Raw genomic sequence first — 15,717 nt, forward strand, 5'->3', positions numbered from 1 at the left:
AACCATTGGATTCATAATTGATTTCTAAGATTTGAGAGATTGAGAGGATAATTGATAAGTAGTGTCTTTGTCTCTTTGAAACTAAGAACAAAGGATGATTTAATTTCATCTCCTCATCTCCTCTCATCTAAGCAGAGAAAAATTAGAATCAGGAAACTCGATCGATCTCTATGCTACAGCTACCTTAACCACAATCTGACTCTTGACCACGTGATGACCATCAGTCCATTTAAGCTTGCCAAATACGTAGTTTTTAGCATAACCAGGCCGCTTGGTCTTGAGGGTTAGTTTGAATGTCTTCTCTTGTCCAACCGAATCGAATGTCAGAATCTGTGGCTCCACAGAAATTGAAATTCCCAAGGGAGGGCGAATAATGGCCTTGTATGTAGCTGGGGATGACCCAACATTCTTTACTTTCCTTGTCAAAGTGGCGAAGCCGGAGAGGTTTGGTACTGTGAAGGAAGGATAGTTGAAGTCAAGGAGACTGATGGCGGGCTTGGGGCATGTGTAAGGCAGCTTCGATTCGGAGAAGACTCTGATTAAAGTTTGGTTGTAGCCAAGGGTACATAGGAAGTTCAAGTAATCGATGGGAGTTAAGTCATATACCAAACCAGGATCCATGGCACGGTTTGGTTGAATGTGTTCACCGCCATAGTTGAATGGGCTTGCTTTCACATTTGTTCCATTCAACATCGACTCCCTTGCATTATCCCTTGTAATTGCTGCATACACACCACACAAATGATAAAATCGCCAAAACAAAACCAAAGAGAGAAGAAGAAGAAGAATCAAGAGGTCTCAAATCTCAAGATCAGTAGTATTGCAGATAAAGAGAAGGTTAATTAATATCGGTGGTAATGATGGCAGATCTGATGGCGGTGGAGCTCCAATTAGGGTAGAGTTTCTTGAGGAGGCCACTAACACCCGCCACGTGAGGGCAGGCCATGGACGTCCCTGACATTGTGGCGAAAGGAATCTGTTTGGTTCCAGCTACTTCGGCAAAGGCAGCGATGACATTCACACCTGGAGCAGTGATGTCTGGCTTGAGAAGCTCGAGAGTCATACTGTTAGGTCCTCGGGAGGAGAATGCGGCCATCATAGGTGTTGGCTTTGTCCCCAGCTCCGTCGTACTCAATAAGATGTAAGCCATGGGTGCTTTCGTCGATTTCATGTATTGGAACAATGCATGACTGTCCGTGATTGTCAAATGCGATTCAGGGAGCACATTAGCTTCAGCGATCAAAGCGTCAGCGTCAATCGATATTATCCCCACAGCCCCAGCTGCGAGTGCTTATCTTCCCTTGTCCACAGTCAAGATCTCACCGTTAATGCACACCACTATCTTCCCCTTTACCAGTTTCGGGTCCAATGACCCAACATTGCAAGTTAGGCTGTCCTTGAACGAAGCGTCCTTCACTTTTGCCTAAAGACCGGTCACTAGAGGGTACATCTTGTCATTCGTGGGCATGGAAATCTTAGAGAGGCTCTACCCTTTTAATTGCTTATTGTTGCCAAGCTTCAAGTAAGCCGAGAACTGGCGGTCCATGGTACTGGCAGCCACCATTAACAACCAGGGGGCCGTGTTGGCGATGGTGGCATCTCCAACCAAACCGTCGTTTCCAGCCGAGGCTACCACAAGGATACCATTCCTGATGGTATGGAAAGAGCCGATGGCAATGCCGTCTGTAAAGTAGTTGGCGGAGGAGCCTCCCAGGGACACGGAGAGAATATCAACGCCGTCGTGGATGGCGACATCAAAACCGGCGATTATGTCTGCATCGGTGCACGAGTTATGTCCGACAGGCCAGCACACCTTATAGGCAGCTGCGCGTGCCCTTGGTGATCCTCCTTAATTTGGCCGTGCCATTGCCGAATCTGAAAACATTGGCGTTTTGGATGAGGTTTCCAGCCGCCGTTGATAATGTGTGGGTCCAATGACCAAACTCATCGTTACGTGCCGTTTTGAAGGATTTACCATTGACCACTCGATATCCTTTGCAGAAGGCCTTGGCACCAATCAGCTTCCTGTGTCATTCCATTTCGAATGCCAATTATCCAAAAATTAAATAAATAAATATTAATTTTCTAATTTGCATGAGAAATGAAAAATAAATTACAAAACACGTAGTTACAGTGTTTCACAAGACAATGTAAGTATAAAATAAAAACAAACCTATTTTTCTACCCCCCAAAAAAAAAAAAACCTAGTTGTTTTGTAATTAATTTTCTTTTCCATCTTCACCTCGAGTTCGCTCCCAAAAATATAGTCATCCTTGCCCCACCCCACGTCAATCCCATGAGCATCTTATCCATTCTCATTCAATCACGATGGGGGAGCAAGTCAAATCTAGGGTGTACACTATTATTTTCTTCATGCCATTAATGTGTGCCGTGTAGATTATTCCTTACACCTGAGTTGTGCAAAACCCGAAATCGTTTCCCTTTATTAATAAATCAATACCTATAACTATATGGAAAATCTTATTGTAGGTAACATTATTATTTCCTATTTTAACTAACATAACACATTTTTTTTCCAATGAAGGTAAATCCTGTCATTTGACATAAATACTTTATATTAAATAGGGAGAAAGAACGCTAACCAAAACTAGGCCTTGGCTAATGAGTAGGCGTGAACACATCCTTCTAGTTTCATGGTCCCAAAATATTCCAGCCAAACTACGTAATCTACAATCCCTCACCCTTACCGGTTGACACCTTCCCATTCCATGCAAACACCACCCTTACTAAATCATTTGTGATTCGGCTCTGTTTGGTTGCAAGGGGAATTACAGGGAAGGGAAGGGAAGCGAGATTGTTATACTTAAAAAAAGAATTTTTGTAATCGTTACTCCATGTGACAATATCACTAACTCCAAATCATTCAATATTTTGTTATTAAATTCCAATTTACTTTGCATCCAATTCCCTTTGGTTTAAAATGTAAAATAAATATTACTTGTAAAATATGTCATTACTAAATATGGAAAGAAATTTAAGTAGTTTATACAATCACATGGGGTAATGATTCCAAAAGTTTCTTTTTTAGGTTTGAAAATTTTCCCTTCCCTTCCCTTTAATTCTCCTTTGCTATCAAACGGAGCCGAAAGGAGATGAGATAAAGGATAATTTAGGGATTTAGAATTAACTGGGGAGAAAAAAATGTCTTTTTTTTTTTTTTTTTTTTTTGGAGGAATTAGAAGAGAAACTTTTAGTAGGGGAGTTTGAGTGGATATAAGTATAGGAAAGTAATAGAAATTTTCTTTTGAATATAATATATGCTTTCTTTAAAGGAGGGCAAAAAAGAATGAAAATTCCCTGACTACCATATGAAGTAAAGAAAAAATTGCACATTTGGGCGGTTTCAACCTTAGAACATGCTAATGTATGTAAGTATAAGAAAATAATTATTTTTTTATGGGAAGAAGTTTTCTATCCAGGAGTGTGGCTATGCTATTTTCTTATTATAATAGTTTAAGAGCAAAACAAAGACGTCTCCCAACAACAGTCAATATTTCTTTTCAGTTAAAGTTTTCCTTCATAACGGGTGAAAGAAACACCCATAAATTTTACCATCATCATTATTCCCCCTACATGTTGGAGGTTTGAAATGCTCGCCACTGTTCCTAGACACCCGTGGAAAGTGACAAGAGAATACCTCCTTCATCGAGGGTGAAAGGAAACTTAGTCCTTTGTTTTTCTCATAAATATTGATGGGAAAATGCATAATGATCATCACCCTAAAGGTGGGGACAAGTGGGAGAGAGTGAGGGAAAATGGAGGAAAGAGAAAGAGAGAAAGAGGCCTCACTTGTTGCAACGGACTCCGTCCGGTCTGGTGTCTGTACAGCCTCCTTTCCTCTTTAACGGAATGGGTCCATACCCATCGTCGTTAAAACTCTTTGATTCCAGCCAAACACCTTTCAATACCATCAAAGCATTTCAACACATATTATTCAGAGAAAGAGGTAAAGAAAATAATGGAAAAGAACACAATACAAAAATGAAACAAGAAACTCAATTTTTGTTCGAAGTTTCTACTTTTAACTCTCAAAAGCTAAATCAGTTCGTGTTTCCTTAAATTCATGAATTAATTTTCATAGCGAAATGCATGTAAGCGCTGATGTGGCCTATATTGCCACATCAACATTAACCGATTTATGCAATTAAGTTGGAGTTGTGAAACAACCATCACGTAATCATCTTGATGGGAGGTGGTTGAGAGAGAGGAATTCATCTCTCTCTATGCCTGAGAAACAACAAACCAGAAACACCTTTTCTCCATTTATCTGCCCATGCAATCTTCGTTGCTGGAAGAACGTAAGAAGGCACGTTAGACAGAACTGTGAGCTTGTCAATCCTAATAAGGATAAGTAATGTATTCCTCTACTTTAGGTATTTGGCTTTCAATTGGTACGGAGCAGGTTTTCCTACTTAGTTATGTCCACATTTGAGAACAACAATCATCGCATTTAAAAACCCAACGACCGTCGGGGCCATGCCTAGTTGTAATCCATATCAATAAATAAGTAAAAGGAAAAATTATGCATACACCCCTTGTACTTTGCCTTAAGTACTACTTGACCCAAAATTTCAAAAATCGAACTTGCACATCCCTGAATTTTTTAAAAAATGCAAAATTAATAGTGCATTAGCTAGATAACCCTCTCCCTATTTATAATTAGCAAGAGATACTTCTTTCTTAATCTGTTGGATAGTGTAGAGTCATAGGAATTAAGCTAATGGGGAAAACAAAAACGAAAAAGAAGATAGATAAGCAGTAAAATAATTGCTTAAAATTGTTCACATTGATCTGACAACAATCTGAAATTTTTTTTTTTTTTTTTTTTTTTAAAAGACTGTAGGTAGCATGATTTAGAGAATTTCAGAGACAAATGGTGACAGAACGAAGACAAAACTTGAGAAGAACTTACCAGTGTCAAGGTTCCCAATAATAATATCTTCCCCAAATTTGGCCTTCTCCCAGATCGAACCAGGTTGAACTACATCATTTTTCTCCAGTCCAAGAAATTCCCACGAATGAGTTGTATGTAATTGCACTCCTCTGTTTGGGAAGACTGATATGACCTTGGGATGTTCTGCATTGATTGAATGAAGGAGCAAGCAATGATGAAGATGAATACCCATTAAAATTAAAATGATAAAATTAAGAACAGATGATGATGATGAGTGATCGATGCTTCGTACTTGCGATCTCAGCTGCTTTCTCTTCTTCAAGGATCGCAGCAAAACCATTGATATGTTTTGTGTAGCAGTAAATAATCGATTCTTTGGCTGCCTCAGGACTGTATTTGAGAAGAGAAGGGAAGGAGTAGTGTGGAGAATTAAGATATTAAACAAGAGTAGTTCAGAAGAGATTTTGCAGTGTAAGAAAGTTCCCAGTTCTTAATTACCTTCTAACGTAATCTGCTAGAAACTCGTAATGAGACTGTTCTGCTAGATCCATATCATTTTGTGTGATTTCCGGACCATGTGAATGTGATCCCAAGTATACCACATAAGACTGCAACATTAATGAGTAATTAAAATATGGGTTATCAGAATTAATTTACTCAAATAGAAGAAGCCGAACAGTAAGAGATGAATGCTTGCCTTTTTAACAGCGAACGTGGGTCTCTGCAACATAGAGAAAACCAGAAAAGGAAGAAGGAAAAGCGGAAGCCTTGAGAACCCCCCCCCCCCCCAATTGGTTCTCTGTAGATTTGCTTCTCCTTCCCCTGTTTTTAATAGCTGTGCTTGGAGCAGAAAACCTACTCCCCAACAACGGCAGGAAGTGGTGGAAGGGTTTCACTGAAAGCAATTCTCCTATGGATTATATATATAGAGAGAGAGAGAGAGAGATCGAATTTCTTAACATGAACCCTTCAACCATTGATATGACCACACCTTAAGATCCAGATCCCACAAAACCATCCTCAAATGGTAGCCTCAAACTGCTTTTTTTAGTTTTGTTGACCATCTAAACTTAACTTCCTTAAAAAAAGAAGGTCTTCTTATCAAAAAAAAAAAACAAGAAGGTCAAGTAATTATTTTTACAGGACGAATAGTGTTGCAAGGGTCAAGAGATTAATGTAAGAACCAGGCCGAAGTCAAGTGTGTTGTGTTCAACTCCGCGGGTTGGTTGGTTAGTTGGACGGATGGCTTTTTGTCTTCGGGTCATTCCCTTCTCTTTTCTTTAATTCTTTTGCATTGGTACCCACCAATCTCACGGAACTGGTTGTGATCATAACTTTTATGTCGATGAGGTGATGATATGTGTCATTTTGTTTTAATAAATATTCCTTTATGCGTTTTTTATAGTAATATAAAATAACATTTATAGAAGCAAAAGGACACGTCATTATTTATCCATATATAAAACAAAATGTGTACGTACGAATAAGTTATCCAAATTTCAAATTCGTAAAAGATACAATATGAAAATAGTGACATGTCCAAAATAACATGTTGTATTTCGTGATCTTACTGTCTTTTCTCGTGGGGGAGGAAGAATCTACTCATATTGTTATGTCCTATTTAAATAGATACAATATGAAAATAGTGAAGAAATAAAATTTGCCACAACTTTAGAAGAAAATGATGTTGAAATTTGCATACCGTATATAAGAATAAGAGTATATGTAAATAGTGAAAAAAGATAGATGCATTGGTAATTAATCGATACCTCAAGAGAGATACATGTAAACTTTCCATTTATATTTTCAAAGCTTTGATTTCTTGCACAGCCCACATAAGAAAGGTTATTTATATGACACTATTATATTCCACATGACAGGTCAAGTGGGAACAAAAACTTGTGGACACATAAAGATCACTCTCTCTCTCTCTCTCTCTCTCTCTCTCTCATATACACATGGGTCAAAAGAAATCTTCAATTTTGAATCATTAAAACGAAAAGAACAAAATAGCTCATCATATGGTTGTCAAACTGAAAATTTTCTAACTTGGTGTTGCTAACCAAGAAATTGAGCTCTTCACAGTATCTTTGTTATGGTTTTATGAAACTATATCGGATTGGTCGTATCGATATTAGCTGATATCAATACAGATCAGCCAATACAGTACAAATATGGATTTTTTTTATAGGAAAAAAAAATAAAAATGTTGTTTTGATTTGGAATCAATCAATATGACCAATACAATACGTATCGGTATCGGTGGTGACAGTATGCCATGAACTAAATCCATAATCCTTATTTAGTTTCATGTTTTCATTTACATGAGTTAGTTTCTAGGGAAGAAGTGCAATAAGAGCTGACTTAAGCCCAAGATGCATACCTGCCTTATGTAGCTGGCTAGTAATTTGCAATATCACTTTGAGCCCAACCCTAAGAACCAAATCAACTTGAGAGTCTAAATCTATTGAATAGATAGCAAATCAGCTAGTTGCCTACATTTCTTGCAACATTGCTTTGGCTTCTGTTCATTTACATTTTTTCTTCTAAGTAATCAATCTAGTTCATGCTACATATTTGTTTCACGTAAAGAATAATGTATATCATCATCTTAACCAAGTATCATGAACAAAAGAATGTCTTCACAAACATATCCTGTAACAGTATTTCAGAAACCTTTCCAAGTGGTAAGTATCTCATGGAAGATTTCTGCTATAAGTTCCCTGTCTGCACATTGCAGAAAAGCATTGAAATCATCTCGAATATCAAATATCATACCAAACTTCACAAGATACCTCATGCAACTACTCTTTAGCTTTGGTAATTGATAAAGAGATGCATTCTGTAGCCTCTCAAGTACATTCTTAGTATCAATGTCTTCTAAAAGACTCTCATGGCATGCCTCTTTCAGGTCCGAAATGTCATACTTATCAGCCGCACGAAGGAGTGCAAGCCGGTGGATGAGGAACTCATCATGTTGGATGTTTCCATAGATGTAATTAAGGAAAGCCTGGCAAGCTTCAATTGACATGTCAGAGATGTTTATGGTTGATAGCTCCTTCTCCTTGAGGTCATGTGAAAACATACTGCAGAAAACAGGTGATCTTGTTGCGAGGACAGCACGGTGCGCTCCAATGCTCCCATCAGAGGCATAAATCGTGATATCCGTGTGGATGCTTTCGGATAACATTCGACCAAGTGATGCTAAACCTGCTGCATTTGACTGCTTCTGGATGAATCCTTGTGCCCAAATTGAACAAGGCTCACCACCCTGCATATTAAACAATGAATCAAAACATAAACTTAAAGAGGGCTCTGGGGAAAAGGACCAAGCACTTGGTATGTGAAGGACATTAACAATCCTTTACAGGGTTAAGAAAATTTTGAAATTCCATGACTATTACAGACATGGGCAATTAGCTGAAAGGGTGACCTTTAGGTACTGTGTACAATTGCATAGGGACATAGAGTCTCTTACAATTAGTAGGAATTTTATTAACAAAGAACAGAGACATTAATAAGACGATGGAAGAAGAAACCATACGATTGGGGATGCGATCTTCAGATCAAGAAACTCCACATCGATGATGAACTTCCCTGTTAATGGAGTTTCAATCGTCCAGACGAAGTCGTCGTTCTTTAGCGGCTTGTCTGTTATCCCTGCACTTTCAAGGGACATAAAAAATGGAAGAATGAGCAAGAATTTATTAGTTTCCTCAATTGTAACTGGCAAGGCATATAATTCGAAGAAGAACTAAATAAAATGAGGAACTCATTACTAATAGGTTAGGATCTTCTTCTCCAAAACAGTAATCAAATTGTTCTTTGATTCTGTGTTCGCCCATATACTCTTGTATTAATTTCTAGCTAAGGATCTCAGGGGTGAGGATGATCTGCCTCAGACTCTGCTTTAATTTACCATTAATAAAGGTAAAAAGAGCAACAGATGGCCCATAACAATCGAGAAGATAGATTAATTTTGAGTTTTGGAGAGCCAGCCATAATTTGCATTATTTGGTCCTCTCAGAGTATATCCTTACATGGTAATAGACGAAAGAAATTCTTTTAAAAAATTTGATTACCTGGGTGAACAAGAGCCTTGCGATCTCCAACAGAGAAGTGGACGCGAATGATGAAGGAGGCAATCGGGGGTTGCTCTCTCGTCAGGTTCGAAATCTCTGGATATAGTTTAATCGATAATGTCCGATTCTTCTCCAATGATAAACGCCTAAAAATAAGACAAATAAAAAAAAAAAAAAAAAAAAAGAGTCTTGGTTTGTTCACTCTAAATCTGATAAGATAATGTAATTAACTGTACAGAAAGAACGAGAATGAAGGGAAGAACTACTAGAAATATTACTTCCTCACTTTTCAATTTGGGAATTCAGGTTCAGGGTAGAGAAACTATCAAAATGAACTTGAAAGGCATCTTCATCTTCATCTTATCTTAAAGAATGTTTATAGAATCGAAGATTAAGAAAGAAGAGATTTGTGATTAGGAAAGCTTACCAATTCCAGTTTCCGATCTTGAAGGGATCGGATTTCCTGTAAGTGCAAGAAGCGAAGTTTTCGATCTTCCATTGAGCGAGACGAGAGGTGGTTTCGACTCTGTAAGCGGTGGAGTCGCTCATTCTAGCGAAGGCGAGGGCAGAGGTAATCTCATGGATGCAGTCGAAGATGCCGTCCAAGAGTTCTCCAGGCTTTCCCAGGTTTACTAAGAGAGAAATCACTCTTAAACATGGAAGAATTACTTACAGATATACTCTCACTGATCTCTTAACACACTTCAATTAGATATGAGAGATACTTGGAAGCTCTTAAAAGAAATGCTTCTGTTCCTCTTTATTTTTTATTTTTTTTTTCTTCTTTTAATTGTCTTTTCTCCTTTTGCAGGTTTCGGACACGCAAGGATTTTGAGTTTGCTTTACGCCATTGAATGAATGGAAAGTTGCAGAGCTAGAGAGATTTTGGTTCTGTCGTCGGCTTCCTTCCTGAGATGTGTCTTATTTAAGCGCGGGTCAGTCTGGTTTGGTTTCTTTATAATTTATTCTCTTTTGAGCAAAATCTTCCCCCTTTTTTTAATTATCTCCATTTGTTTTTGTTTCCCATTCTTTTATTGGAAGAAACTACTCCCAAATTCCAAGCAAAGTATCTATATTCTATTATGGCTAAATTACCAAAATATCTCTTTCTCTTTCTCCTGTTTTCTTTCTCCTTGTTTAACCAAGTGATTAATCGTTAAGAGAAAGAGAGAGAGAAACAAAGAAGAAAAAAAAAAAAGAGTTTTGTTTTAGCATTGATTTAAGTAGAGGTGAAATAGGACTAGGTTGGGCTGGATTTTAAAATCTCAGTTTCATTCTCTTAGCTCAATTCAAGTCCAATCCAGCCCTAAGGTTAGGCAGAAATATTTCTGCCAAGCCCTACCACGCCCCACTCAACCTGACCTTGATTGGTCTTGTTTTTACGATTATTTGATCAATATCTTGTGCAAATTCAAAATAAATTTTTTTTTTTTGCCACTACTTTTGATATGTATTGATATCATATTAATATCAGACCCCAGCAAATCGATGTGTACATGTTGAAACGATACTAATACCTTGACCATGCTTGTGAGAAAGAAAAAGGAGAAGAAAAAAAAAAAAAAAACCCTTAAATTATGCTTGACTTTGCCAATTAACTCCTTCTCCAACTCTTTGTTTTCAACATTTTGATTTTGATTTATAGAATTATTTTCGATTCCCTTCTTGATTAATAATTTGTGACATTAAACTATATGGCACCATCATAAGTACCCATTAGTATTAAAAATTGACTTAATATCTTCAGAAAGAATCCTAATAAAATTTCATTCTAAACTTGAATCTCTCATCATTGTTTATTTGGGTTTTCCCCTTATGTGGAATTTCATTTTGTTTAATATATTTTCTGTTTTTTTAAGCTAAGTTGGTGTGTTGGAACTCTTCCGATGGCTATGATGACGAGATTCATACATACAACATTGATTGACCAGTATTCGGTCCGCCTATGAAATAAATCAAACACCCTTATTTTTGCTAGGCTAGATCCTCCAGTTCCTGCCACAACGAGAGAGGAGAGCCAAGTCTAATTGAAAAGCCTCGTCTCACCTAAAAAAGGAATAGTTGGAATTTTTAGGTTGGAATCTAATACTCATCTCACAGTTTTGTAAATGAAACCGCATCTGATACTTTGTTTAAACTTGGATGATCAGCTTAGGAAGTTAGTATGGAATTAATTAAGGAGTTATTATGATTCGATTGGATGAATTAAAGAGCTAATTAATTAAAAGGTTTGTCGTGTTAGAATTGAAGGAGGAGGGGACGGGTGTTGGATTTGTCTCTTTCCTTTCGTCCACTCTGTAGTATTACTCCGTTGCTTTCGGATACACACAAATCGACAAGAAATGTATCCTCTCATTCTGTGTGGGACATCCCAACCGGGAATCTTTAAACCACTACCATTACTGCAAGTAATCCCCTTCTCTCACGCCCACGGTCCCACCTTATATCCTCTCACATTTTTTAAATAAGTAAATAATAATAATAATCATTTTTTAAATAAGTAAATAATAATAATAATAATAAGGGATAAGATTTTCCATGACGCCATTGTAGGGAGGAATTTGCAAAACTCAGATTAGAAGAGCAAGTAGCAGTATGGACCCACATTATTATTATATGAGAGGCCAGGGTGTATTTTGGAATCTACACTACACTACGGTCTGTTATGCTTCTTTTTCAATAATAGGGAGGGGGTTTTCCACGACGTCAATGGTGAGAAGAGATCTGTAAGCTACACCATTGGGAGTGTAGAGAGTGGTGTTAACCACACGAGGCTCACATGGATTAGAATATAAGAGTTGGTGTCAATGTATGTCCCACATTTTATTATGTCAGGGTGCATGGTAGAATACGCACTCTGACATTTTATATTTTCTTTTCATAACTATTTTAAGATGAAAATTTATTTTGACGATTGTATGTATAGGTTTTTGTGGCGAGAGGCCTTGGTGCAACGGTAAAATTACTTCATTGCAATCTAATGGTTGTGGATTCAAGTTGAAAGATAACCACGGTAATAAGCTTTTTTTATGTATGATTTTCTCCACAAGTCATGTCTTCCAGTTTCCTACCACTTGAGCTATTGGATTTCCCCACTTTAGATAAATTAAAGTCTCCATCTTCCATTTGTATCTTTAATGACTCCAATTTTTCCTTTTTCAAAAAGATAAAAAATTGGCTTTACAACTTTTTCAATTTCGAATGCTTAACTTTGATTATTTCGAGAGTGATTTCTTTTTTTGGCAATCTCCATATGTTGTAATAGATTTGATTTCTTAAATAATTTTTAAAATATTACATTAACATGCAATAAAATTTGATTCGTTAAAGATCTAGCTCATAACTTGTCGAGGATAACATGTTCAATAAATTTGAATCCCTATAGATATTGAAGCATTGTAAATAATCCAATACGTACAAAAGCCATTCTCCATATGTCATAGTTGAATTCGCAATTGAATGGAAAACATTTTTTTTTAAAACTGATTTTCAACATTACTGATCATTGTCATCAATTCGTATTTTTTATATAACAAATAGGTAAGTGGATCATCTCAATGTCTTGACTCTAATCCAAGATTATATGACTAACAATCTTTTCGCACGCTATTAAAATTATGTGGTCCATCAATGCAATGGTATGATGAATGGTTAGTGGGTAATCATTTAATTGCTTTCAACTCAATTAAGTCTTGCCCTAATTAATTGAGGCTGATTAAGGAAATCTTTTTTTTTTTTTTTAGAATTGGGAGCTTTTATATATATTTTACTATTTTAGGGGGAGGGAATAGGGAGGTGGAAGGTACCACCAGCCAGGAGACTCAAACTTGAGAACTCCTAGTGAGCATGGGCATGAAGCGTACCACAGCTCACCACCTGCACTAGGCAGTTGTTGGTATCTTATTTCATATTTCTCTCATTGGAGAAAGTTTTCCACAACCCAAAGTACTGAAAATCTTTTCATCTGAGGTGATTTTAGTAAATGTCATCATTATCTCCTGTCTATTTTTTGTTTTTGTTTTTGTAATGGTCATAAATACCCTTTTATAGTGGATTAAGAATTTCTCTTTACATTATGAGTGAAGGGAAACTCGATATATTATATGGGAAAATGATCCACACACCAAGGATGTGGGAATCCTCTTATACTCTCTCCTTCTTTTGACATCCTCTTTCGTACCCCCATTGGTTGGGTATGAAGATTCCATTCCATACTGCCGGCATGGCAATACTTTGCCCTATTGTCCATATTATTTTCTTCATTCATCATTATGACCTACATATAATAAGGTAGCTATACATAGGTATTTGATTGTCAAAGCTTTTGTAGATACTTGATGAATGAAGAAAATAATAAGGTAGCTATACATAGGTATTTGATTGTCAAAGCTTTTATAGATTACTAGATAGTGTAAGAATCTAAGAATTGGTAGTGGAGTTAGCTTTGTTGTGAGGGAGAATGGGAGATAGGGTGGGTCAGGGCTGAGAGGCTTGTTCAATGGTCTTTCCTCCATAGTTTTTGAATGCTTATGGTTTTTATTTTTATTTGTTATTGTGAGGTTGATGTTGGAAACACTTTAATAATTCTATTATTAAATTTGAAGGAACAAGTGGACGAGATTCCTTCCACCATTGCCTTCCCATATTGGATGAATTTTTATCCGCTGCTGTAACTGCAGCGCTGCTGTGCGCATCGTACGACGCAGCAGCGGCCATGTATGTACAACGGGCTCTACTGTGCACACATGACCGCTGCTGTACCGCACAATGTGCACAGCAACGGATAAAGGTCCACATTAGACTAGTTGAATGGTAGTTAAAGTCAGCTTATGGATTATGAAATCCATTTATAGCCATTATGTATAACCATTATGTGGAAGATGAATAGAAATACTAAAAGAGAAACTATGTGGGGAGTCACACACTTTTGTCTTCTCTTATCACTTATAGTAAGTTTGTGAGGAAATTGGTGCAGTACAAGACTAGCCCAACTAATCCCTACAGTTTGGTTAAAGACAGGTCCACACACAAGTTTTTTTAAAGTGCCTAAGATAAGCTCTGTTTTATGTTCTTTAATTGAAGCCCATAACATGCCCATATGTTGAAATAACTTGAGCCCAATAAGCTTCTAATAGGAGCCAGATTGAATTGGGAGATTGTTTGAAAATTGGGTAGGCCCTTGCGATAGCTACATGGGTGTTAATTGCTACAAAGTTGCTTGGTGGACTAGTTCTTCAAGACTTAAACCCAAGAAGCCCTCAGTTCTTCATTAAATGATTTGAGTTGTTGTTTTTGTATATAAAGGAGGCAGTTTCACAACCCCACGGTGAATGAAGAATCTCTTATCCATGGGTTTTATGTGTCTTGGAATGGGGTATTGGGACAATGCAGAGAGTATTGTCGATTCAAATTGTTAGATCACATAATCCAAGATCCAAATAAACTTGGGTTTGGATCATATCTGAATATGTACGGGGCTCCTAACGAACGCCTGCAAGGTTCCAACAACCGAAGCAACAACTTGCCTCAAAACCCTCTGATGAATACTCTCGAGGTTCTAATGACCAAAACGCCACCCTCAAACACCGGAAAGAGAATAGCAGTGACTCGCGGCTAACCATCGTTGGTTCCCATATCAATTGCAGATTTTAGGATTTTCAAGGCTAGTTTTGCAATGGCGGTGAAAATAGGAGATGCATTGGACCTCGTGCAACAGATGAGGAGGAAGGGATGTGACCCAAATGCAAATTCGTTCTAAGCCCTCTGTTCCAAAGAAAAAATGGAGGAAGCTATGTGGGTCTTTTTATTAATAAATTCATACTTAAATAAATGATTAAGAGATTATTTTAATCCAAAATATAAAGAGTTCCCAGTTATTTTGATCAAAAGTTCTATTATCAAAACATTTGAACTTCTAAGTGGACCAATTGCTTTTAGAACATTCTAAATTTATGTGAAACTTCTCTTCAAACATGATTCAGTTTTGCAGTACTTTTTGGGTGAAAACTTGATAATTTAGCAGGATCAAACATGCAGTCTCTCTCCACACACACACATACACACACACAAATCCAATCTCTTCAATCACAATTTTGATCAAAGCCCTCTGTCCAAAGAAAAAAATGGAGGAAGCTATGATCCAACAAGGTTGCAAGACTGCAATCCAAACTAGATAACTTATTTCCCATCATTGCAACTCGCAGTTAACCGGAGTAGCAGGGGCCAATAAGTCCCAGCGAAGGGAGACCCACCTACTGTGATGATTCGGCCAAAATTGAGAGGATGGAAAAGTGTTGGAAACGGCTAGAAAACACCACTATAATGCAAGGAGAACTGAGAGAGTTATAAAGAAGATGGGTGAATGGGATATCTCTTAATCTATTTCTTCAATAAACCATTTTGCACATAGAGATCCCAAACACATTTTTTCACAAAAAATAAAAAACCATTTTATGTCTATTGGTTACCAAACCATTTTTATGTTTTAATAAAAATAGTTTTCATTAATGATTTATGTTAAATAGGTAAAAATGAAAATGAAAAAGAAAAATGATACCAAAGAGTACCTACAACGGGAAGAGTTTCATTTTGTGCCAGCTGTCGCACAGTGAAGGTAGCACTGCGAGTTACTACCAGATCAAAGTATTGGAGAGGATTTTTATCCTGATTTGTTTGGGTGAGCCACCCGCAGGTGATTTTCTTTTCAAAGTTTATTGACGA

The 15,717-nt window shown here is 37.2% G+C and overlaps 2 protein-coding genes and 1 pseudogene across 5 annotated transcripts in view; 1 reads left to right on the forward strand and 2 right to left on the reverse strand.

Moving 5' to 3' along the window:
• Nucleotides 1-168: 168 nt before the first annotated feature.
• Nucleotides 169-5,933, reverse strand: LOC122640201 (annotated as a pseudogene).
• LOC122639551 (splicing factor 3B subunit 2) overlaps nt 5,847-15,717 on the forward strand; it is a 35,907-nt gene continuing 26,036 nt past the window's right edge. For 3 of the 4 annotated variants that reach the window (XM_043832419.1, XM_043832421.1, XM_043832418.1), the window contains exon 1: nt 5,847-5,861. The gene's annotated coding sequence lies outside the window, so the exon portion shown is untranslated. Of the gene's footprint in view, nt 5,862-10,162; nt 10,174-15,717 lie in introns of those variants that run through there. The other variant, XM_043832420.1, reaches the window with a different exon arrangement.
• LOC122639554 (BTB/POZ domain-containing protein At1g55760-like) lies at nt 7,492-9,774 on the reverse strand. Its single transcript, XM_043832423.1, has 4 exons — nt 9,425-9,774; nt 8,998-9,143; nt 8,460-8,575; nt 7,492-8,186 (listed from the first exon to the last, which is right to left on the reverse strand). The coding sequence occupies exons 1-4, from the start codon at nt 9,544-9,546 to the stop codon at nt 7,584-7,586; spliced, it is 987 nt and encodes a 328-aa protein (XP_043688358.1). The 5' UTR covers nt 9,547-9,774; the 3' UTR covers nt 7,492-7,583.

This window comes from Telopea speciosissima, chromosome 9 (assembly GCF_018873765.1).
Source record: "Telopea speciosissima isolate NSW1024214 ecotype Mountain lineage chromosome 9, Tspe_v1, whole genome shotgun sequence".
NCBI classification, from domain to species: domain Eukaryota; kingdom Viridiplantae; phylum Streptophyta; class Magnoliopsida; order Proteales; family Proteaceae; genus Telopea; species Telopea speciosissima.